This window comes from Giraffa tippelskirchi, chromosome 2 (genome assembly GCF_054371585.1).
Source record: "Giraffa tippelskirchi isolate mGirTip1 chromosome 2, T2T-mGirTip1v1.2.pri, whole genome shotgun sequence".
NCBI lineage: Eukaryota > Metazoa > Chordata > Mammalia > Artiodactyla > Giraffidae > Giraffa > Giraffa tippelskirchi.
Genome location: NC_137276.1, coordinates 93,761,735 through 93,788,049, shown reverse-complemented (window position 1 = coordinate 93,788,049; position 26,315 = coordinate 93,761,735). Strand labels below are relative to the sequence as shown.

The window sequence follows — 26,315 nt, the reverse complement described above, 5'->3', positions numbered from 1 at the left end:
ATCCTGAAGGAAATAAGTCCTGAATATTCACTGGAAGAACTGAGGCTGAAACCAAAACTCCAATACTTTGGCCACCTGATGTGAAGAACTAACTCATTTGAAAAGACCCTGTTGCTGGGAAAGATTGAAGGCAGGAGAAGGGGACGACAGAGGATGAGGCGGTTGGATGGCATCACCAACTCAATGGACATGAGTTTGAGAAAACTCCAATAGTTGGTGATGGACAGGGAGGCCTGGCATGCTGCAGTCCATAGGGTTGCAAAGAGTCGGACACAGCTGAGCAACTGAACTGAACTGAAGCTAATTAAGAAGAAAGAATTGTCTTTTAGATACTTACAATTCCTATTGATCGTCCTTTATCCCTGAAGACCCATGTTTCCTTAGTATCATTTCTCTTTTAGCAGAAAAAAAATTCCTTCAATATTTCTAGTAGCTCCAGTCTAGTGGAGAAGAACTAACATGTTTTCATTTCACCTTCTTTCTTGAAGGCTATTTTTGTTTGCTGAAAAATTAGAGACTGATAGATCCTTTTTCTCTAGTTTTTTAAAGATGTTGTTCTTCTATCTTCTAGTTTTCATGGTTTATGCTGCTGCTGCTGCTGCTAAGTCGCTTCAGTCATGTCTGACTCTATGCGACCCCATAGACAGCAGCCCACCAGGCTCCGCCATCCCTGGGATTCTCCAGGCAAGAACACTGGAGTGGGTTGCCATTTCCTTCTCCAGTGCATGAAAGGGAAAAGTGAAAGTAAAGTTGCTCAGTCGTGTCCGACTCTTAGCGACCCCATGGACTGTAGCCTACCAGGCTCCTCCATCCATGGGATTTTCCAGGCAAGAGTACTGGAGTGGGGTGCCATTGCCTTCTCTACATGGTTTATGATCAGCCCACAAGCATTCTAATTATTGTTCCCTTGTATATGTCATTCATCTGTGGCTGCTTTCTCTTTCTCTTTGGCTTTGATGTGCACAGGTGTGATTTCACTCATATTTAGTCCTCTTGGGATTTATTGGCCTCTTTAACATGTAAATATATGCCATTCACCAAATGTGGAAAGTTTTTCAGCCATTATTTCTTTGAATATTATTTTTGCCTCATTCTCTCTCTCCTCTCTTTCCTGAGACCCCAGTTACCTGTTATGTTAGCCTTTTTTGTATCACTCCATACATCCCTGAGGTTTTATTTTTCTCCAATATTTTTTTCTTTTTCTACTTCAGATTTCCCACAGGTCACCAAAGCACTGTTCCTTTCCTTCCAAGCTTTGTTCTCTCTTTCCTTCAGATTGGCTATTTTCATACTGAGCTGTCATGCACTCACTGACCTGTCCTTCTATCATCTGCATTCTGCCATGAAATCCATCCAATGAATATTTTATTTCAAATATTATCTCTTCTAGTTATAGAATTCGTTTTTGATTTTTTTCTATATTTGTCTTTTCATTCATTACAAGCATGTTTTCTTTTATAGCCTTACACATCTTATAAGAACTTAATGTACTTGTTTGAAAATACAAATATCTGAGTCATCTAGAGATTTGGCCCCTGCTTTTGAGAAAGGGTCACATCTTCCTGGCTGTTCATGTGTCAAGTAAGTTTGGATTGCATCCTAGACTTTTTGAATGTTATTTCAAGAAGGCCGTAGATTGTGATATCCCTTCAAAAAATGATGATATTTTGTTTAATAGACAGTTTACTTAGTTCCACCCAAACTGTGAACTCTCTTTTGCCTGCTGTGGGCAGCAGTTCAGATCTCATTGCAGATGGCTTTCAGTCTGTCCCCAGCGTGCATCGTTCTGGGGTCAACTGGTAGGGTTTAAGCATGGAATTTGGGCTTTCCCTTCCCTGCCTTGCTCCTCTCTAAGATTCTCCCTCCTACTCTAGCAGGTCTGTGTACTTGACCAGACTTTCTTCTATTAGAGTTTCAGCTCCCCCTGCACCACCAGGGCCACAGTTGCTCCCAAGGCACAGGATCAAAACAGAAAACTCATGAATGCACTTAGTAATGCAGAAATACACACTGAAAAGTGGTTAAGATTAAATTTTAGGTTATATGTATTTTACACCAATTTTTTTAAAATGATTTTAAACCATAAAAAAAAAAAATCACACAGTGTGTGTAGCTTCCTCTAATTTCTACTCCCCTCCAGTATCTACCTGTTTCGAATCATTCTCCAGACCATTAGGTTTTTTGGGGGGGTTGGGGAGGAAGGGTGGTATTTTCCAAGGATTATGGATGTTCCTGTGAGAGAGTCTCTGTTCGGAGTCTTCTCATCTCCCTTTATGTCCCTTTGCTTGTAGCTTTTACAATCTCAAGTGTTCTATCCTTTTACTCACAGGGAAAGGAGCACAATGCATTAAATTTGTGTGAATCTGAATTATTATAATTAGGAAAAGTACAGTCAGAATATTGACATAGTATCACTTTTACAATATATATTTATTATTTTATAAAATTATTATTTAGTATTAATGACTAGTGTAATATTAAATTTGTTTTATAAAAATAAAATTTTCTTTATAAAGGGCGATGCATTTTGAATTCTAGTGATTAAATAAATTGTAAACTAGAAGCTTATTGTCAAAAGACTTCTACCTTAGGTGGTAATTAGTATTAAAACCATTTATCAGTGCATACATCTGAATTTATAAAAGTGACCACTGTGCTATTATTTAAATTTTTACTGTCATTAAAATTTCAAATTTTTTTGTCCTATAACAATGCCATCCAAGCAGTGATTAAGATGCAATGCTAATTCAAAGCCTGACAATGAACACTTTGGGAACTTGAGCTAAATTTGGATTTATCATCTGAAGAAGGCCAAATGGGCTGTTTTTTAAGAGGGAGCATTCTCCTAAATGTTAGGAGTCATGCTAAGAAGCAAAAATCAGTTTTAAAGCAGAACAGTTCTACAGTTACTGTAGAGTGAATCTCTCTACATTTATTTTTATGGGAAAATTAGCCTTTAATGATGTATATTATTAATAATGTAGAGCAGCATTGTCCAACAGAAGCATAATTCAAACAAATACATGATATATGTTTTCTAGTAGCCTCACTGAAACAGTAAAAAGAAGCGGGTGAAATTGGTTTTACTAATATACATTATATAACCCAAAATATCTAATATAATCATTTTGATATGTTAGCAAATAGAAAATTATTGAGAAATTTTACATTCTATTTTTCATTAAAAAGATCTTTTTCCACAGTGAAAACTATGAAGTGTTCAAGAAGTCATTCTTTGAAGAGAAACTTTCATCCTGTGTCTATCCAAGTTCTAAAAGATACTGCAGATAAAAAAATTTCAGAATAAAGGAGGCGGGGAAAATAAAAACTGAGCTTGAACCTCTGACTGGTTCAATCTTGAGGCCATGTCTGAGCCCTCTGTCTGGACACTGAGAAAAAGGGGACAGAAAGAGATTCCAAAGATTTTAGCCGTCAGCATGATTCTACCAGTTCTATTTGAATGTTAGGTCTTCCTCTGATTAATTGAAGAGGCTGCCATATTCAGCCCTTATATCTTGAGAACTCATTAGCACTTATTAACCTCAAACATCTTTAAATATTTGGTCTGATATATAGCTTCTATTTCTGAAACTCAGTTGTGAGCCCCAGGAGAGTAAGGACAGAGTCTTGGGGTTCTGGGGACATCAGCACCTAGTAAGTTTCACTTCTGACAGCAAGTAGGTGCTTACAGAAATTTTGTTGATGGTGATAATTGGACAGTAGTGAAAGGCCATTATATTTGTATGTGACTTTTTCAATTTCCGGGGTGCTTCAACATCCATTTTATTTTCTGTAAGGGAAAAGAAGGAGTTAACATCACCTTGAGATAAGGCTCAAGGTGAAGGCTCACTGTGAAGTGTGTCTGACTCACCTGTCAGTTCAGTTCAGTCACTCAGACATGTCCAACTTTGCAGCACGCCAGGTTTCTCTGTCCATCACTAACTCCCAGAGTTTGCTCACACTTCTGTCCATTGAGTCAGTGATGCCATCCAGCCATCTCATCTTGTCATCTCTTTTCCTATACCTTCAGTCTTTTCCAGCATCAGAGTATTTTCCAGTGAGTCAGCTCTTCGCAACAGGTGACCAAAGTATTGAAGTTTCGGCTTCAGCATCAGTCCTTCCAATGAATATTCAGGGCTGATTTCCTTTAGGATGGACTGGTTGGATCTCCTTGCAGTCCAAGGGACTCTCCAGAGTCTTTTCCAACACCACAGTTCAAAAGCATCAATTCTTTGGTGCTCAGCTTTCTTTATGATCCAACTCTCACATCCATACATGACTACTGGAAAAACCATAGCTTTGACTATATGCATCTTTGTCAGCAAAGTAATGTCTCAGTTTTTTAATATGCTGTCTAGGTTTGTCATAGATTTCTTCCAAGAAGCAAGAGTCTTTTAATTTCATGGATGCAGTCACCATCTGCAGTGATTTTGAAGCCCAAGAATATAAAATCTCTCACTGTTTCCATTGTTTCCCATCTATTTGCCATGAAGTGATGGGACTGGATGCTATGATCTTAGTTTTTTGAATGTTGAGTTTTAAGCCAGCTTTTTCACTCTTCTCTTTCACTTTCTTCAAGAGGCTCCTGAGTTACCCTTCATTTTCTGCCATAAGCGTGGTGTCATCTGCATACCTGGGTTTGTTGATATATCTCCCAGCAATCTTGATTCCAACTTGTGCTTCATCCTGTCAGCATTTTGCATGAGGTACTCTGCATAGAAGTTAATAAGCAAGGTGACAATAAACAGCCTTGACATATTCCTTTCCCAATTTGGAACCAGTCTATTGTTCCATGTCTGGTTGTAACTGTTGCTTCTTGACCTGCATACAGATTTCTCAGGAGGCAGGTCAGGTGGTCTGGTATTCCCATCTCTTGAAGAATTTTCTACAGTTTGTTACAATCCACACAGTCAAAAAGGCTTTGGCATAGTCAATAAAGCAGAAGTAGATGTTTTTTTCTGGAATTCTCTTGCTTTTTCTATGATCCAATGATGTTGATAATTTGATCTCTGGTTCCTCTGCCTTTTCTAAATCCAGCTTGAACATTGGAAGTTCTTGGTTCACGTACTGTTGAAGCCTAGCTTGGAGAATTTTGAGCATTACTTTGCTAGCATGCAAGAGAGAGAAATTTGTGTGGTAGTTTGAACATTCTTTGGCATTGTCTTTCTTTGGGATTGAAATGAAAACTGACCTTTTCCAGTCCTGTGGCCACTGCTGAGTTTTCCAAATTTGCTGGCATATAGAGTACAGCACTTTCAGAGCATCATCTTTTAGGATTTGAAATAGCTCGACTGGAATTCCATCACCTCCACTGGCTTTGTATGTAGTGATGCTTCCTAAGGCCCACTAGACCTCACATTCCAGCATGTCTGGCTCTAGATGAGTGATCACACCATCGTAGTTATCTGAGTTGTGAAGATCTTTTTTGTATAGTTCTTCTGTGGATTCTTGTCAGCTTTCCTTAACATCTTCTGCTTCTGTTAGATCCATACCATTTCTGTCATTTATTGTGCCCATCTTTGCATGAAATATTCCCTTGGTATCTCTAATTTTCTTGAAGAGATCTCTGGTCTTTCCCATTCTATTGTTTTCCTCTATTTCTTTGCATTGATCACAGAGTAAGGCTTTCTCTTCTCTCCTTGCTGTTCTTTGGAAGTCTGCATTCAGATGGGTATATCTTTCCTTTTCACCTTTGCCTTTAGCTCTCTGCTTTTCTCAGCTATTTGTAAGGCCTCCTTGACAACCATTTTGCCCTTTTGCATTTCTTTTGGGGATGGTTTTGATCACTACCTCCTGTAAAATGTTACAAACCTCTGTCCAGAGTTCTTCAGGCACTCTGTCTTTCAGATCTAATCCCTTGAATCTGTTTGTCACTTCCCCTCTATAATCATAAGGGATTTAATTTAGGTCATACCTGAATGGTCTAGTGGTTTTCCCTACTTTGTTCAATTTAAGTCTGAATTTTGCAATAAGGAGTTCATGATCTGAGCCACAGTCAGCTCCTGGTCTTGTTTTTGCTGACTGTATAGAGCATCTCCATATTTGGCTGTAAAGAATATAATCAATCTGATTTCAGTATTGACCATCTGATGATGTCTATGTGTAGAGTCATCTCTTGTGTTATTGGAAGATGGTGTTTGCTATGACAAGTGCATTCTCTTGGAAAAACTCTGTTAGCCTTTGTCCTGCTTCTTTCTGTACTCCAAGGCCAAATTTGCCTGTTACTCTAGGTATCTCTTGATGTCCTGCTTTTGCATTCCAGTCCCCTATGATGAAAAGGACATCTTTTTTTGGTGTTAGTTCTAGAAGGTTTTGTAGGTCTTCACCTGTATCCAACAGGTATGTGCAAACAAGATCCCTTCATTTTTATATAAGTTTCTATACCCTTATTTTACAGTCCTCATTCCCACTGGCAGTGGGAAAGGTACTTATCCCCATCCTGTAATTGCATCTAGGCCAGTATTTTTTGATACACTCAAAAATTAAACACTCTGTTGTAAATATTAAAAATCCAGCCACTATAAACAGTCACTGTCCTGGTCAATGAGGTTTTCTTGCTCATTCCCTCCTCCTGCCATCTGTCCACATCTGATCTGAATTGTGGACACCTCAGGATCAACCAGTGAGGTCAGCAGAAGGACTGGGCATTACTAACATTGGTAAGATCACACAGTGGAACTAGGAAAGAGTCCATCTGATATGGCCTGCCATCCCTTTCTGTTGCCTCCCTCATTCAGCTGTGATGAGAATTCCATTCTATAGCTTTTCACAAATCACTCAACCCAGTTGATGCCATCGTAAATTCTCAGCTTCAGAAAGAAAAAAGTACTATTCTGATTCTAATATGGTGGCCATTTGGAGGGAAATTGCTGTATTCCCATTTCACAAATGGAGAGATGTAGGTATAGGAAAGATTAACTTTCTATAAATTTTAGAGAAGACAAGTGAAGAGTCAGGGTTTGAATCTAGGTTTACCTTACCCTTAGGCACTGATCCTTCTGCTGGGAAAAGCAGCACCAAAACCTTTGCAAAGAGAAAGACACTGCCATGTCTACCGAACAGGGTCTTGTCTCAGCAGAGGCTGAAAGGTTTTCCTTCTTGTAGTTATGGTGGTGGCCACATGACAACTATGACTAATCCTGGAAGTATTTAGGAGAGAGATTGACTGATCCATCATCATTTATGTTCTCACAACACCCAGAACAGACAGCAACTGCAGCTTCAACAGTACACTGTCGCACTCATCTCTTTGTATGTCTGCCTCCTTCTCCTGTACTCAAAGACAGAGCTGGTCTCTGGTTCATCTAAACCTCCCATCCCTGGCCAGGCTGGTCAGCACACAGAGAGAAGTGGGCTACTTGTTTTCACTGTGAAGTGAAAGTCGCTCTGTCATGTCCGACTCTTTGTGACCCCATGGACTATACAGCACATGGAATTCTCCAGGCCAGAATACTGGAGTGGGTAGCCTTTCCCTTCTCCAGGGGATCTTCCCAACCCAGGTCTCCCTCATTGCAAGCAGATTCTTTACAAGCTTAGCCACCAGGGAAGCCCAAGGATTCTGGAGTGGGTAGCCTATCCCTTCTCCAGTGGATCTTCCTGACCCAGGAATCAAACCAGGGTCTCCTGCATTGCAGGTGGATTCTTTACCAACTGAGCCACTAGGGAAGCTGTAGCCCTAAATAAATATCTGGCTCACTATAAATACCCCATAAATGTGAGCTAGAGTAAATTTTATAAATTATTATTATTCATTTTCTTCTTACTATATTTTTTTATACCTGGGGAAGATTTGATGAGTGAATGATAACTACAGCATGTTTTTGTACTTGGAAGTCCTTCACCTCCAGACCATGGGCTCCAACCAGACAAATGGTTGCCTGACATCTCTCCAAACACTTTGTGACCCAGTTGTGACTCACTGAACCCTGGGGATCACTCCAAATCTCTTAGCATATATGTTGGTTGCTACACCATTTATTCTTTCAACAATATTGTTGAAGAAGGAAAAGATGCATTAACTTCATTGGTTTTTCAGCAACAACATAACCGCTGTGTTAATCTTTCAAAAGGGGGATTTTGATTTAGCACAAAGCTTTAGGAAATGAAAATGACTTTTGAAATAAGAGAGTATATTTTATTTTTGCTCAATATTGAGTAGGTAACTGTAAATGATGACATTCCCCCACCACCACCTTTGGTTTCTAATAGAAACAAAGTAAGTTGCCAATATGCTTCTAGCTGCTACAGGTCTTCAGGCAGGATTTATTATAATTGTAATAATAAAAAGTAGGTAGACTTTTATGCTTTCCAAAGTTCTTTCACATTTAGGGTATCAGTGCATCCTCACTGAACGTTCAGGATCAGGCATGGCTATATCCTCAGTTGTGAAGAGGAACTTGGGATACACTCAAGGTCATACAGCTGAGAAGAGCCGAGCTGGGGCTCAGAGCAAGGCCATCTGCCTGTGTTGGTTGATCTGAGATCTTCCTGCCACCGAGGTACATGAGGGGGCAGCCAAGTTCAAGGATACTCCATTGAACCTTTCCCTTCAACTTTTCACTTTTGGAAATTTCAAGTTTTTATTTGAAGTCTGAGGGCTTAAAAATCAACCTTTTTTTTAACGTATAAATTCATCCCTAACTTGATATTCTGGGCATGATTACCGCTTGGTGTGATTAGCATTTGTCCTGTCCCTTTTTTATTACACCTTAAGTGACTACAGGTGGCTCCACATAGAGGTGTGGAGTACACTTTAAGAAACCCTTCTGCCCAGCCCTCAGGTGGTGTGGTTAGTATTCCCTGCCTGCCGAGTGTGTGTACTGGGAGGACAGAGCATGCAGCTCAGAGCAGATGGTTCCATCCTCCACTGGCAGGGACCTCACCAATCTGAAGCAGAAGCCTTGACAAGATCTATCATTTTCCTCAAACCTGGGGTCATGAACCTGGCCTGATGTTTGTTCCAACAATTCTATCTGCGTGCTTGGGGTGCAGTGTTTCTTAAGAAGATGCTATGGCCATTTCAGGTGAGACTGTTCTCAGTGGTAGAAGACTGGCCCGCTCAGGACAGGGCATTTAGCACCTTTACCTGCGTACATGCTCAGTCGCTCAGTCATGTCTGGCTCTTTGGAACCCATGTACTGTAGCCTGCTAGGCTCCACTGTTCACTGGATTTTCCAGGCAAGAATACTAGAGCTAGTTGCCAACCCCTTCTCCAGGAGATCTTCCCACCCCAGGGATCAAATTTGTGTCTCCTGTGTCTCCTGCATTGGCAGGCAGGTTCTTTACCAAACGAGCCACCAGGAAAGCCCTTAGCACCCTTGACTCCTGCCCGGTAAAGGCCATTAGCAACCTCCTGTCGCTGTGATGAGCAAAATCAGACAGACACACAAACCCTACCTCCTCAAAATCTCTCCCCATGAGGCAGGACTGGCCCTGGATGAGATTTTGCAGATTCATAGGATGCAGTCATTGGCCAACAATATCCAGGAAAGTTGTTAAGCTGTGACTGATAAGTGTAAAGTACTTCAAGGAGCCAGACTGTTGGCTTGTTAGGCAAATGTTCCTTTTTTTTTTTAACTTTTATTTGCTTTTGGCTGTGCTGGGTCTTCATTACTGCACATGGGGCTTTCTCTAATTACAGCAAGCAGAGGCTACTCTCCAGTTGTGGTGTGCAGGCTTCTCATTGTGGTGGCTTCTCTCGTTGTGGAGCACAGACACTGGTGCATTCGGGCTTCAGTAGTTGTGGCCCAGAGGCTTAGTTGCTTCATGGCATGTGGAGTATTCCCGGACCAAGGGTCAAACCCGTGTCCCCTGCATTGGGAGGTGTATTCTTAACCTCTAGACCATGAGGGAAGCCCCTAGACTGTTTTTAATGACGCATGTGACACACATTGAAAATATTTATGATGGTGAAATGAACTCCACATTTGGCCTCTTCCATTCTCAAACATGAACAGGGAGACTGCCAGAGGGTGTGGCTTTTCTTCAATATAATAACAGTGGTAAGCACTGACGTATATATAGTACTTACTTCATAGCAGGCACTGTTAAGTGCCTTGCATGTTTTAACTCATTTAATCCTTCCAACAGCCAAGAATGTTGTGAATAACTGTTACTAATATCATGCCAATTCATAGATGAGAAAGCAGTCACAGAGAGATAAGTGACTTGCCCAAGGTCACACATGTAGATAATGGAGGATTTGAGTCGAGCCTGTCTGGCTCCAGAGCCAGATGTTAACCATCCATGCTTGAATGAAGATGTGGAAATGAAGCCCCACCCCTAGCACCTTGTTGATATCAAGGTCTGCCTGGTTCTTCTAATTACAAATCCCGTAGCTGTGCAATGCAGAGAAAACTTAGTTGCTCTGAGATCAGGAGTTTTCTGACAGGTGGTGGGTCATGTTGTGAGTACCAGGAATAGAATATGGAATCATGATCTGGCTGGCAACTATGGTTGGTAAATGATAAATGTTTGGTTTCATGACCACTTTATACTCTTAAACATTGCTAATGACACTTTGGGCTATATCTACTGATATTTACTATATTCGAAACAAAAATTGAGAAGCTTCCAAATGCTAATTTATTAACTTATTTTTTAAAAAATCACAATAATAAACTCATCACAGGTTAACATATATAACTGATTTGGCCCAAAAAATAAATTTTCCAAAACAAAATTAGTGTGAAGAGTGGCACCATGCACATTTTTGCAGTCTCTTCAATGTCTGCTTCAATAGAGGACAGCTTGACCCTCATAACTTCTCTCCCTTCAATCTGTTGTGATATGCTGTGTAGGTTAAAGTATGTGAAGAAAAAAATAGGGCCTCACTCAGGTATATAGTTGGAAAAGGGAGGAGTATTGTAATCTTTTCAGATAATTGTAGCTATTTTTCTCTGATACCTCACCAGAACGCTGTAAGTAATAACTTCTTTTTAAAATTATTTATTTATTTCGGCTGCACTGGGTCTTCATTGCTGCAAGCAGGCTTTCTCTAGTTGCCACGTGCAGGGGCTACTTTCTAGTTGTGGTGTGTGAGCTTCTCATTGTGGTGTCTTCTGTTGTTGTGGCCCGAAGTCTCTAGAGAGTGGGCTCAGTAGTTGTGGTATATAAGCTTAGTTGCTCTGAGGCATGTGAGATCGTCCCAGACCAGGGATCGAACCCATAACCCCTTACATTAATAGGCAGACTCTCAACCACTGGACCACCAGAGAAGTCCCAGTAATAGTTTATTAAAGTTTAGCTACCATAAAGAATCTGAAATCACATCGATGAACTTACTATATACTGCTGTATTAAAATCCATTGGTCCATTTCACACTTTGAATGAATCTTTTACTCATACATTCTGCATAACAATATGCATTGGTCATTTAGGAGATATTGATTTCAGGTTAAGTAGATCTTTCAAAAGTTTACATATTTCATTATACCCTATCAACTTTTACATTCCTTAATACCATTACTCATTTCATTAGAAAAGTATTAAAGCATTGGTAAATTGTCACACTGTCTGTGGCAGACACCGATTTTCCAAAATTGAAGTCTCAAATTTATCACTGGTAACAAGAGGAGAGTGAAAAAGTTGGCTTAAAGCTCAACGTTCAGAAAACTAAGATCATGGCATCTGGTCCCATCACTTCATGGCAAATAGATGGGGAAACAGTGGAAACAGTGTCAGACTTTATTTTTTGGGCTCCAAAATCACTGCTGATGGTGATTGCAGCCATGAAATTAAAAGACGCTTACTCCTTGGAAGGAAGGTTATGGCCAATCTAGATAGCATATTTAAAAGCAGAGACATTACTTGCCAACAAAAGTCCATCTAGTCAAGGCTATGGTTTTTCCAGTGGTCATGTATGGATATGAGAGTTGGACGGTGAAGAAAGCTGAGCGCCGCAGAATTGATGCTTTTGAACTGTGGTGTTGGAGAAGACTCTTGAGAGTCCCTTGGACTGCAAGGAGATCCAACCAGTCCATCCTAAAGGAGATCAGTCCTGGGTGTTCATTGGAAGGACTGATGTTGAAGCTGAAACTCCAATACTTTGGCCACCTCATGTGAAGAGTTGACTCATTGGAAAAGACCCTAATGCTGGGTAGGATTGAGGGCAGGAAGAGAAGGGGACGACAGAGGATGAGATGGTTGGATGGCATCACCGACTCGATGGACATGGGTTTGGGTAGACTCCGGGAGTTGATGATGGACAGAGAGGCCTGGCGTGCTGCAATTCATGGGGTCGCAAAGAGTCGGACACGACTGAGCGACTGAACTGAACTGAACTGAACCACTATGATGAGTTATTTTCCTTGAAGTGACAGACTTACTTTAAAAGAAAGTCTGCCACACACTCATTTGAATAAACATAGTTTGTCTGTCAGTCATTCTTTCAAGTAAAAGTAGCATCTCCTATGAAAACATCCTAGTTTAGCTCCCACTCAACTTAAATCACACGGATGCTTTTCCTACCAAACTTTGCTGTACAAAGATGCTTTATGAGTACTTTCCATTTTGTTATGCAGAATATTAAAATACATGTACTCAAGGATTGAGATTTATGAAAATTGGTAATATTTACTGCATCATTAAAGACATTCTTAAGTGAAATTGGACTTCTTCCTTTATTTTTACAGTTGACTACCTGTCACATAGAATGCAATCAGGCGCTACTAAGGCATCAGCACTTTTATTCACCATTGCTTTTTTACCATCAGTGCAAATATCAACAGGGAAAAAGTCACATAATATCTTAGTGTTAATATGATGATGGTTTTGATGTTGAGGACCTTATAGAAAGGGCCTTAGGGACCCAAGGGGTGTACAGATCACACTTCGAAAACCCCTCTCCTAGAACATCATACCCACTCAGTGATAAGCAACATGAAAGGACAGAGGGCACAGGATTCAAAGGGTCTAGACCTCAGTTCCTGATCCACTCCTTACTATCAAAGAGACCTTGGGTCAACCACTTAATCTCTCTGAGGCTCAGTCTTTGCACCTGAAAAATAAAATCAACCCAATCTGTTGGTCAAGGGTATTCAAGGGTATGAAGAAAATATATTCTAAAAATCAGTTTCATTAATTCATTCATTCATCAATTTCATCTGTTTTTTCATTCATTCATTTTCCCCAGAATCTTATGGGAGGAATTAAGAGATTGTTTTTTCTCAAGAGATAACTACACCAATTTCTGCTGATGTGTCATATGGTGTGTTACTGCAGAGGAAAAGGTATTTGTGAGAAAGAGGCAGGTGATGAGGGGCTGGAGCCACATGACAACCGCCCCCCCCGACACTGCAGGGGCTCCTCTACTGGTCTGGCCCCTCCAGGGGCTCTTGGTGAAGCAGAGTTCAACCACCTTAGGCCACAGCTAATGCCCCATGCTGCTGGCCCCATATCACCACAGAGTCCATTGCTGATCCCAACTGCCTGTGCATCTGTGCATTGAATTCCCACACACAGGTCACACACCAACTGTCCCACCCAGGAAAGCAGATTGGAAAGCAAGATTTTAAAAGTGATATTTTTTACATGGAAGCCATTAGGTCTGATCTTGTAAGTACATCACCCTCCTACTACTGTGCTTTATTAGTAGCAACAAATTCTGGTGATAGGCCTCACAAAAGATCAAGACAGCCTAATGTGTCACTCACAGATGTTAGGAACTGCAATTTTAAATATGCTTCTTCCTCAGGACTCTGTCCCAGCACATTCCTGTCTTTCAGTCTCTCTTTCAACTTGCTGTGTTTTTAATTTGCTTTGGATGTGATTCTAAGTAAAGAAAAATTAAAATTTTCAATTATTAGCATAATTTCTACCATTTATCTTTATACTATGCAATGGCAGTTTCAAATGCAAATAGAAGAGCAGTTAACTGCTATGCAGCATCTCTGAAAATTACAGAATTTGCATGTCCTAGCTCAGGTATGCATACGTATTTTATTCTTCACCAGAGCAGTGTGAATGCTACGCAAGCAATACTCAACTGTTTTCATTTCACTTCTTCATATGCATATATTCTACCAACGTTCTGTACCTTTGGCTTGCTGGTAGTAAGGATGGTGTGAAAAGAAAAGGAATAATGGATGGTTTTATCTTTACTCTCTGTCATCCTTTTCAGCCTAAGTGATTGGCTACTACAGGGAAGAACATAGTAAGAGAGGATATGACAAGGTTCTTTGGTCACTTGCCTTCATTCTGTGTTCAATATTGGTTTAAACAGAAAGGGTAGCCTCATAGGGTTATCAGCTCCCTGCCTAGTGGATTACTCAGTTGTAGATGTCACATGCTCACCTTATTCTCGCTGAGGTTCCTGAATCTCCTTCTCCACATCATGGGTCCACGAGAATATTCTGCTCGTGGTGTATCCTGTCCACTAGATACGAATGGGGAGCAATGAATAGGGAGCACCTCCATTGCTCAAGAAAGACTCCATTGTCCCATCAGATTTCATTTACAAAACCCAAGTTCAAAGATAACATTATTAAGAATTTCAGTGTGGCAACAGCAGAGATTTCAACCATCCTCAGGGCCCGCTTGAGCACACAGCCCCTGAGTGCCTCTCCAGTTGCAAATCCGTGAAGCTGGCCCTGCCCCATTGCTTCTACTCCTGCCACACAGGTCTCTGCAGTCCCTTCCTGCTGAAGGACACTCCCATGTGTTACCGCCCTGCTTGAAACTCAGTTCACTCTCCTGTGGCCTGGGTGTCTCCCTTTTTCTCTTCCTGTAATCTCAGCTCAGCTATCACATCTAGCTTAGACCTCCCTGCCCAGTCTGCCCAGGTCAGGACTCTCAGCACCTCCTTCAATGCACATATCACCATCACCATCCTTCCTGACAGCGGGTAATCATCCAATTCCTTAACTTCCTCCTACACTGGACTGCTATCAGCTTATAGGCCAGGACTGGGTGGGGTTTGATCATCACTATTTCATCAGTGCTGGGAGCATAGTTCCTAATAAATATTTATCAGATGGATGAATGGATGAATAAATGAATGAATGCTTTTGCAGCCAGAACACAAGAGTCAGATGAAGAGGTAGGATCCATGAGGGTGATGTGTTTCACTAGGGTGAATTCTAGTTTTTGTTCAAAGGAGGCTAAGTCTCATCTCAGTCTGAGCTGGTGCAGACTAGTGAGCATGGCATAGCCCTTGTGAACTTCACTATCTCTTCTAGGAGGCAATGAGGACTCGAGGATTGGGTATCTTTATGCCTTAAGGGAGAGATCCCCAACCTCTGGGCCACAGCCAGTGCCTCTTGTCAGATCAGTGGTGACATTGGATTAGAAATGGGGTGCACAATAAATGCAATGACTTAAATCATCCTGAAACCATCCCCCCCACATCCCCAATCTGTGGAAAAATCATCTTCCACGAAATCAATTCCTGGTACCAAAAACACTGGGGACAACTGCCTTAAGGTATCCAAGTTGTTTTCTTCGTGTCTCCAGGTCCAGCACAGTGCCCTGCACTTACTCTGTTCTCAAAAAATACTGGTTCTATTGAGTTGAATTGAGCTGCATTTGGTTCCATGAAAACATGTGGCCCTGAGGTTTACTTTTCTCAGCCTCCCTTTGTGTCTGGATCTCTCCCTCCTCCTTTGCCTTTTCCTCCTTCCTCTCCTTTCTTCTGGTTCAGAATTTCTGAGCCTTGAGGACTACTCTAGATGAGATCGAGTGTCTCCAACAGAGAATTGCCCTCATTTACATTCAGTTTAGTTGGACTCTTCAAAGAGAAAGGATCCAATGAGTCTTAGAATTGTGGCAGTAGTTGGGAATGTCAGAGAATACCTTAGAACTAATCTGGGCACATTTACCGCTAGTATTCCTGTAACTGGCATTGATCTTGAGATAGAATCTCAAGGCAGGCATGTCAGAAGTCCATCCCTTCAAGCCCAGCCAATTCAGAGCAGAAATGAAACTTGAGGATGGGAAGAAACCCCTTCTCCCTCCTTGAAGGCTGTAGACCTAGTCTTGTCCAAGAGGCAGTGCAGTGACAGAATGGGAAGCAGCCTTCTTGTTAGAACCTGGCCCACAAGCTGTCTGTCTTGTTCATTATTCCATGACTACATTTGAGAAATGGCCAGGAGGGAATGTAGTGAAAATGGAGTGTTCATAATGAAATTGAAGATCGATGAAATAATAAAAAACAAAAGCCTAAAGGTAAAATTGGTATTGATTGACCATCTCAGAAAACATTGTTAGTAAGAGATCAGGGCATGCTTCCTCTATGTAAAATGGGGGCTTTCTCTCCCGAGTGAGGCTTGAACAGGATTTTAGAATGTTACCGGAAGCAATTCCTGTGGTGGTCTTCTGAGAAGGCTGCTTGGAGATGGTACAGTGAAGCAGAAAGGGTGTGGAGTTAGGACTCAGCCATACCTGGGGTTTATACCAACTTTCACTCTGTGACCTTGAGCAAGCAATAACTTCTCTGATCCTTTTTGTTGTTAATTTGTACAAATTGGTATAAAACGTCTGCCTTGTGGGTTTGCTGGGATGATTAAACCAGATCACCTGGGTGGAGGTACAAAGCTGGATGCCTGGGCAGAGCAGACATGCAGTCATGTTATCCCTTCTTCTCATGGTGTCTGTTCTTTGGAGCAGCTGGGCAGGTGCTTGGTCACTCTGAATGTGAAGACCCCATTAAAGTATATACAGTGGGCACCTCACCCTGGTCCCAGCAGTGCAGCTGGGACAATGTCAGACCAGGGTTGGGGCATGCCAGGTAGATGCTCTGCCTGCGACATCATCTCCTGGGTGCTTTTACTGATGACACAGTTGAAACCCAGTGAGTCAACATAATTTGACTAAATCAGTTAGTAAGTAGCAAACCTAGAACATGATTCAGGCCCTTGGGCTCAAGCCTACATTTTATTCAACCAGCAGCCTGGACCCCTTGATGCCCGTGTCACATGATGCTCATCCAGCTCTTTGCACTATGAATGGTCCTTCTGGACATCTACACATTGTCTCCCCAACAAGTCTGTAAGCTCCCTCAACACAGGGAGAGAATGTGTCTCAAACCTTTAGTACTTTCCAGAACACTTACTACAGGGCTCACAGTCAAGGTTCAAGAAATCAACATTCACCAATAGAGGTAAAGAAGATATTTTCATGGCTTTATCGTTTTAATGCAGAGAAAAAGGTATAATACATATGAACCCAGCTGGGGGAGAGAAATGCATTCATTTTACAACACAGCCAGTTCTTTAAGAAAGTGGTTTCTCAGGCTCCACGGGGATTCTGAAACTCACATAGACTCACCTCCACTGTTTGGAGAGAAGATGGCAAATTTGGAGTGGTGTCTGTCCCAGTCCCCACAGAGAAGTAGTGGGTGAGAGACGTGAAGGGGAATGCAGCAATGTGGGGTGCTTAAACCAGGAGTAAAGAACAGAGCAGAGCAGTGCTGCTCACGTTTACTGAGCAAACAGGTCACCTGTGGACCCTAATTAAGTTAGCAGATGCAAACTGTTGTATATAGGATAGATAAAAAACAAGGTCCAACTAGAGCGCAGGGAACTATATTCAATATCCTGTGATAAACTGTAATGCAAAAGAATATAAAAAAGAATATATATGCATATATACATATGTATAAGTAAGTCACTTGGCTGTACAGCAGAAATTAACACAACATTGTAAATCAACTATACTTCAAAAATAAAAACAATATCATGGACATACTAAAAAAAATAAAAATAAAAAAGATACAGCTCCTGACTCAGGAGGTCCAGGGTCCAGGTCCTAGGAGTCTGTAATCCTAACAAGCTCCCCAGGGATGCCCAGGTCACTGCTTCACAGAGCACACTTTCAAGAATCGAGGATGTTGTCACAGAACAAAAGACAGTGAAAGCTTTGGCCTTTTTCTCCTTTCCTCTGCAGTCAGTTGTCTTTTGACTGTGGTCAAATTCCTTAATCTCATACTGGGCAGAGGGCAGGTGAGAAGCCTGCCAGGAAAACTGGCAAACTATGATGAACAGCCAGCTCCCCTGCATGATGACCACCCTCCCCACCCCCTTGCTTTTTCTGCCAGCTGCCCTGGATGGGGGACATCCCAGTGTTACCATCCCAGAAAAGAACAAGTTGGGCTGGCTCCCTAAAGGCTGCTTCCGGCTTGACAATTATCTGCAGTGGAGGGAAATGGCCTAGGGCTTTTGGGTTTGTAAGTCTGGTCCAGTCAAAGCTCTGTGTGCAGTCTGGCCGTTCTTAAGACACTTGCTCTCTCCTTCTGTCCTCCTGCAGGAGAAATCTGTGCATTCAAGATACATGGCCAGGAGTTGCCCTTTGAGGCCGTGGTACTCAACAAGACGTCCGGAGAAGGCCGGCTCCGTGCCAAGAGCCCCATCGACTGTGAGCTGCAGAAGGAGTACACGTTCATCATCCAGGCCTATGACTGTGGCACGGGGCCCCGGGAGACAGCCTGGAAGAAGTCTCACAAGTGAGTGACCTGATGGAGCTCCCTACCTCCCTCCCCTGCCTGCCTGTCTGTTTCGATATGCATGCATGTCACTCCTTGAAGCTCCAGCTTGCCAGACCACTGGCTAGGTCCACAGGCCCCTGCAGGCATCAGCGTGGGTCACTTTCTACCCTTGGAATACTCTACCCCTCTGCTTCACATGCAGACACTCCAATTTTACTATCAGGACTGAGGTCAGTTGTCACTTCCTCTAGGAAGCTTTCCATGATCCAACCTATCCCTGCAGAATGGTTGGGACCTTTCCCTGGATTTCTGCCAGGCCATATGCTTCTGTCTGTCACAGCGCCTTTCATTTTGGGGTTATAGAGTGTGAAAGTGGTAGTCACTTAGTTGTGTCCAACTCTTTGCAACCCCATGGACTGTAGCCCACCAGGCTCCTCTGTCCATGAAATTCTCCAGGCAAGAATACTGGAGTGCATTGCTATTTCATTCTCCAGGATATCTTCCTGACCCAGGGATCGACCCCTGGTCTCTTGCATTGCAGGCAGATTCTTTACCATCTGAGCCACCAAGGAAGCCTCATTTGGAGTTATAACTCTCTCAAATTGGGTCAGAATAAGAGTGGCTCAATACTTTGCCCACCTGATGCGAAGAACTGACTCATTGGAAAAGACCCTGATTCTGGGAAAGATTGAAGGCAGGAGGAGAAGGGGACAATAGGGGATGAGATGGTTGGATGGCATCACCGACTTGATGGACATGAGTCTGAGCAAGGTACGGGAGTTGGTGATGGACAGGGAAGCCTGGTGTGCTACCGTCCATGGGGTCACAAAGAGTTGGACACCACTGAGCAACTGAACTGAACTGAAGAGTGGCTCAATTCTTACTGAGTGGAGTGTGAATAGACAAATGAGCTAGAGAGATGCAAGGATTCCTAACCTCCAGGATCTAATGCCTGGTGATCTGAGGTGGAGCCAATGTAATAATAATAGAAATAAAGTGCACAATAAATGGAATGTGATTGAATCATCCTGAAATCATCCCCTCCCCACCCCCGGTCCATGGAAAAACTATCTTCCGTGAAATTGGTCCCTGGTGCCAAAAAGCTTGGAGACCACTGAATTCTAGAGGAAATATGAGCCCTAAGGCTGGGTAAAAAGGAAGGTCAAAGAAGCTGGGTGAAGGATATCTCTCTGGGGTGAATGCATCTCAAAGGATTGGAGCAGGACAGGCAGAGGCATCTCAGTGGAGGGGGGAACAGAGCCCTCAGACAACAGCCACCCCAATTATCATATGATTTCTCCACTCTCTTGGCTTTGGGACCTGAATCAATGCCCATGGGAAGTGCAGGAGTCTGGTATGATTCTTTCATTACTGTCATCTCTTCCTTCCTGTGTGTTGTCCTAGGGCCGTGGTCCATATCCAGGTGAAGGATGTCAATGAGTTTGCTCCCACCTTCAAAGAGCCGGCCTACAAGGCTATCGTGACGGAGGGCAAGATCTACGACAGCATCCTGCAAGTAGAGGCCATCGATGAAGACTGCTCCCCCCAGTACAGCCAGATTTGCAACTATGAAATCGTCACGACTGATGTGCCTTTTGCCATTGACAGGAATGGTGAGTGTCCTTAGAGGACCCCAGTGGATGGGAACAGGGAACAGCTCTACCCCCCACCCCTCTGAAGGCCAAGTTCAGGCTTTGAATGTACTTGGCCAGGTGATGCCTCCCTGCCACCCCTGATCTAGGCTCTGTACCCAGAACGTGAGTACACTCCCTGCACTAGAAGGGATGACTTCACATAATTAGCAGCCCAGCCAGGTCTAAAGTGAAAGTGTTAGTCGCTCAGTTGTGGTCCGACTCTTTGTGACCTGGTGGACTGTAGCCTGCCAGGCTCCTCTATCCATGGAATTCTCCAGGCAAGAATACTGGAGTGGGTTCCAATTCTCTTCTCCAAAACACCCCAAGACACCTCGTAAACCTCTTTAGTGAATAGTCTATAGAACTCACGATGCCGTATAGCTGGATGCTGAAGACAGGTTGGTTTTCTGGTAGAATTTTCCTGTTGTCATTCAAGTGTGAGCCATACCATCAACTCAGCCACATCTTAGCTTCCTGTATAACAAACTGTAACATCACTTCTGCACCCAAACGGTCTGCTCCCAAAGAGACGCTAAAAAAACAGGTGGAGATTTTGGAAACACCTTCTAAGCTGTAGATTTTCTAATCTGTAGGAATCTTTAAAGCTCTTGCCAATTTTTGGGGGGTTTTGGTTTTGTTTTTTAATTTTTATTATAGTTGCTTTATGATGTTGTATTAGTTTCTGCTGCACAGCAAAGTGAATCCCCTGCACATGTACATATATCCCCTCTTTTTTGGATTTCTTTCCCATTTAGGTCAGAGCATTGAGTAGAGTTCCCTGTGCTATACAGTAGGCTCTCATTAGTTATCTCATTAGTAGTGTATATATGTCAATCCCAATCTCCCTAATCATCCCACCCTCCCTTCCCCTCTTGGTATCCATATTTTTTTCTCTGCATTTGTGCCTCTATTTCTGCTTTGCAAATAGTTCATCTATGCCATTTTTCTAGGTTCCACATGTATGAATTAATATGCAGTATTTGTTTTTCTCTTTCTGACTTACTTTACTCTGTGTAACAGTCTCTAGGTCCATCCATGTCTCTGCAAACAGTACAGTTCCATCACTTTTGTGGTTGAGTAATATTCAATTGTATATATGTGCCACACCATCTTTATCCATTCTTGCCAATGTTTTTTTAGAATTTCCACCCTAGTTGGAACGAGGAATGAAAGACCCCTCCCACTACACCCCAATCTCAAACTAAACTTAGAAAGCCATTTGGATATTTCCCCATCACCATTATTTTAAAAACTCATTCCAGTATAAACACCATAAGCAGAGGCCCAGGCAGCTCAGCCCACTTCAACTCTCAATAATTTGATATTAATCAAATGATAATTATTTGCCAAGTATGTCCTTTCATTATTAGCATGAGTGTGTGGTTATATGTATATTATCCTCATTTTATTTCAAACAGGATTTAACTGCTCAAAGATGTAAACTTTGTATAACCTGAGGTTCATCCACTCTGTCAATGTTTATTAAGTGCAAGGCACAGTCTGGAAACTGAGAATAGGGAGACAGGGGAAGTCAAAGCATAAGCGGGCCTGTCCACATGGAGCTTACCATCTAGCAAAATAAAAATAAAAACTAGAAAGGCAGCATCAGGGATGAGGGTGGTGCACAAAGCATGCCCTGAACCAGACCCAGGGGTAGGCAGTGACTTAGCCCTGAGCCTCCTGGTAGCCAGTGCCTAGAGAGAAATACCATCAGTCACCTGCTTGCAAATCTTCGGTGCTTCCCAGGCTTCCTGATGACCAGGAGAAACATACCCTGTAACAGAGTGCTGTACATCCTGGGAACTGTTGCAGATTCCCTCATCCTTGGCCTCCAGGATTTTATCATCTGTCTCGAAAGATGAAATCAATATTCATAAAGCAGATAACATGATAATAGAGGCATTTTATTTTATAAGATGCTCAAGCACATGGCCAGTGTCAGTCACACACCTGGGCATCACTCACTAGAGGTTAATTCTGTGGGATACAAAATCAGTGCATGAGAAAATAAAGGAGAAAATACTGTACCGTAATTAAAGTTTGGCTCAGGATTAAGAAGCAGGTAATTTCATTTGTAGAGCCTGCCAGAACTGCTCTGGATAGCTTTTCCAACAAGGCCCTGTGACGTAGCTGATCTGTCCCCACCACACACACACAGGCCCTCACACCCTACTGTATAAAATATGGAATAACGCTTTGCATTTTTCTGGTCTCCTATGATCAGCTGTGCAGTCTATGACTCTGAGAGCTCTGGAACTGGGAGAGTGACAAGTCCTTGCTGTAGAGCTGGACTGGATCGGGGGAGGGCATCCAGAACGAGTGGTCAAGCTGCCCTTGGCCTCCTGCCTTAGTTCTGGAGAGCCACAGCCCCGGGAGAGAGGAGATGCTAATTCCTTTATCAGAGGGTAAACTGCCCCAGCCATGAAGATAATTACTCACCTTGATGAGCCATTTCACTAACATATGCCAATTTATTTCCCTGGCTGTCTCATTAAAAGTGAGTAATGGTCCTTCGCCAGGCCTCTGCCTCCAACGTTGGTTTACAGCCTGAGATGTAGTGGAGAGCAGGCACTCCCAGGGATTGTGGGCCCTTGACGGCAAGGTTTACAAAAGCAGTTCTCCAGTAATGAAGGCAGGACCTCAGGGCAGATGCAGAAGCAGCTCCCATTCTAATGAGCTTTCCAGTTGGCCCTTATCCGTCACTTCTCCCAGCGACCTTCCCAGCTCCTTGAAGAAGTTCTTCACATGCACATTAGAAGAAGTACTGCTGAATTGGGGTCCACTCATTCAGGCCCCAGGACTTTAGGGAGATGGCTCCTGGGCCCTCACACCTGCCAGACTCTTTGCTTGTGGGGGAAAGAAGGCGAGCAGGGCATCAGGGAGGAGAGATGACATTACGTGGAAGTGGCTTGACCCATCTGAACGCAAGAATCAACCTCTTCCAACCAAGGGTCCTTGGCCTCCCTTTCCTTGAATTCCTCCCCTGAAATATCATGGCAATAGTAGTGAGGCCTCAAGGAGAGGCAGTGCCTGTGGATGATGTTATTGGGGTACCTGGCATAGAGAGTGTTCCATTCATGACACCATGATTATCAGATACTTGCCTGGGTGACTAGGACATGAAGGTTACTCACTCCCCATGGATTTTCAAGCTGAAATTATGAGCAGGTAACTAAGTTGGTGGCATTGCCACCTCTTGGGATACTCTGGATCCATTTCAGATGGCTTCCAGCTCCCCTGTATCTTATAGCACTTGACTAGTCTCTCTCAGATTGGTAGGTCCTAGATCCTCACTTCCATTGAACTGATGGAAAAACTGATTCCTAAAGAGTAAAGAGCTGGCAGAATGGGGACTGGAGCCAGGTCCCCTGAATGGTGGTCCCAAAGCTTTTTCACCAGTGATATTATCACTGTCCTCAGTGATATTTGACAGGAATGTATGGCAATGATACTTAAGTTCAAAAATACAAAGTTTCATCTTAATCCTCTGCCCACCACTGTGAGAGAGAGAGGAAGAAGGAGATCCTTGATAAATTACTTAAACTTGATGTCAGATCCTCATTGTAAAATGGGAATTAAATACTGTGCCTGAGGGACTTCCCCGGTGGTCTAGTTATTAAGAATCAGCCTTCCAGTGCCGGAGACACGGGTTCAATCCCTGGTCAGGGAACTAAGATCCCACATGTTGTGGGGCAGCTAATCCTGCACAGCACAGCTAGAGAAGCCCACATCAGCCACAAGTAGAGAAAGCCCGAGCACCACAGTGAAGACCCAGCGCAGCCAAAATAAACACTGCCTGTGTAAGAGGGCGGATCTCACAAGGCGTTCCTCAGACTGTCAGCACAGAGCAAGCACTCAACCCGGGGTGGGGATGACCGCACGGGGAGCTGCAGGGCTCACCAGGACGCCCGCCTCCACTTAGCAGGCTTTCATACCTTCCAAGTGGGCCAAGTCTCCACTGAGCCCTCCGCAGGCCACCCTGGAGAATCAGGGCCCTTGGCCACCTAAGAGTGAGATGTGAGCCCGAGTCTGCTAATCTCCAAGTATGTGAACATACTTCTCTTCCACCGGAATGGAAGAGGAACTGCACGCCCCTGGTGGGAAACTGGGCCGCACAGAAAAGTATGAAGAAGTCACTTTTGTAATCCCACCAAAGAGAACTACCACTGACATTTTGCCAGCACTTTTTCTATGAAGTTTGGAAACAAAAGTAAGGTCACAGTTTCCCTTTTTCACTTATCATTCGATTGTATGGATTTTTTGCATCCATAAAACACTTTATAATGAATACTTGACTGTGAACAGCAGTCCATCGAAGCAGAGATTCAGGCTTAGCTTGTCTCCTGACTATTAGGCATCCAGTTTCTTTACTCTTTTTCAATGTTTTAATAATAAATAATGCTTAGGTGAACATATTTGTTCATTTGCAATTTGTATCATTTTCCTAGAGTCAGTTTTTCGATGCTTGGCTAAAAGGTATGAGCAGTTGCAAAGTGACCAACCTGTGTAGCTTTCCAAAACGGCTGCTCCAATTTAAATTCCGGCAGAAGGAGGGTGTAGGTCACTGCACTTGTCTCATTGCATCTGCCACCCCAGCTGAGTTTTCAAAAAATACTTTCACTGTGACACATGGTAGATACTGATAGTTCTTTGAGAGTTAGCTTCCCAGGTTCATTTGGAACAGAGAAGTACACACAGAGATCAGTGCCCACCTGGGGTAACTGTGGACTCAGGTCTCCTGAGAAGATGCCACTAGGAGAAATCATTAACAAGTTGGGAGAATAATAACAATTGTCACAAAAGCAAAAGGATGGTTTTTTGTGATCTTGCAAAAATTTTTTTAAAGTGTCACTTAGCCAAATACAACCCTTCCTCCACAACCATCGGCAACAGTATTATACTCTCATGTTTACCTAATACTTCAAATCCTATCCTCTGAAGCCCATTCTCCCTTGTGTGAAGCTGGTGGTGGTAGAGAAAGCAAATTAGTTTCTCAGACAGTTTCATTAAGACTTCTTACCCAAGTGGAGCTGTGGTAAATTGAGCCAAAGATTGCGGTCTTGTGTGTTTATTTTTCTCCCACAATCAATAGTGTTGGTCTGCTGAATGTCACACGGCCTGTAAACCTTGAGCCTTCCTCTTCTACAAGGTGTATATCTTTTGAGAGCCATTTAACTTTAAAGAAAGAGAAAGTTAAAACTTTTTGTTCAAAATTCAATTTGATGTTGCTGAAGCATATTCTCGTGGTCCTATTACAGTGCTTCCACCTGGCAGAAGTACTCCCTTGTGATGGCTATAACCATGAACTAGTTTGTTAACAGAAGCCAAAGAGAACATTACTAAACCCACACTGAGCCCTTTCACACATGCGCAGGGCCCTGAGCTGAGACTGAAACAAATATATACCTGAGTCACACAGTCGTAGAGAACAGACTAGTAGTTGCAGAGGGGGAAGGGATGTGGGGGAGGAAAGGACTGGGAGTTTGGGATGAGCAGATGCAAACTAGTACATATAGGATGGATAAATAACATGGTCCTAGTGTATAGCACAGGGAACTATATTCAATATCCTATGATAAACCATAATGGAAAAGAACATGTAAAAGAATATGTATGTATAACTGAATCACTTTGCTGTATAGCAGAAATTAACACAGCATTGCAAATCAACTATACTTTAATAATTTTTTTAAAAAATTCAACAAAGGTGCACAGAAATTGTATACCTGAGTCAGTGATTCCATGTTTGTGTATTTGCTTGTTGATTTGTTTTTTAATTTCCATCTTCTTGATTTTGCTTCTAGCAAAGTATGATGATATCATTTGAGTTCTAATTTGCTGTCAACTCTAATTTTCATTGGAAAAGAAAAGCCAGAATGAAATTATTCTTCTAAAAGGAAGACTTTAATCTCTGGGAATCAAAAAGTTAAAAGAATTAAATGCACATCAGGCCTGATTCATTTTTGAAAACAAAATTGTATTTCAGCAAAAATAGTCAAATAACAGCTTGCTCATTAATTGTCAAATATTTCTGAACCATTGTATCAAACCCATAGGAACAAAAACACACAAATGGCTCAGAAACAACATCTGATCTCTCTTGGATAAGAAAAATGTCTTTGCCACCGGGGCAAGGAATCTATTATTCTGTGTAGCTTTTAGAAGAGAGGTCACACATTTTCTCTTATTGATTTTGCTTCCTATTTGGTAGCAAAATAATGTGAGAAGAGGCAGCGAATGTTCCTGGCAAAGAGCCCAGATG

At 42.5% G+C, this 26,315-nt stretch overlaps 1 protein-coding gene across 1 annotated transcript in view; it reads left to right on the top strand.

Moving 5' to 3' along the window:
* Positions 1–26,315, top strand: part of CLSTN2 (calsyntenin 2) — a 704,297-nt gene that overhangs the window by 514,174 nt on the left and 163,808 nt on the right. Inside the window, exons 3-4 of the mRNA XM_081573999.1 lie at positions 18,242–18,437; positions 19,824–20,032. Coding sequence (XP_081430125.1) covers positions 18,242–18,437; positions 19,824–20,032 — 405 coding nt within the window. The remainder of the gene's footprint in view (positions 1–18,241; positions 18,438–19,823; positions 20,033–26,315) is intronic.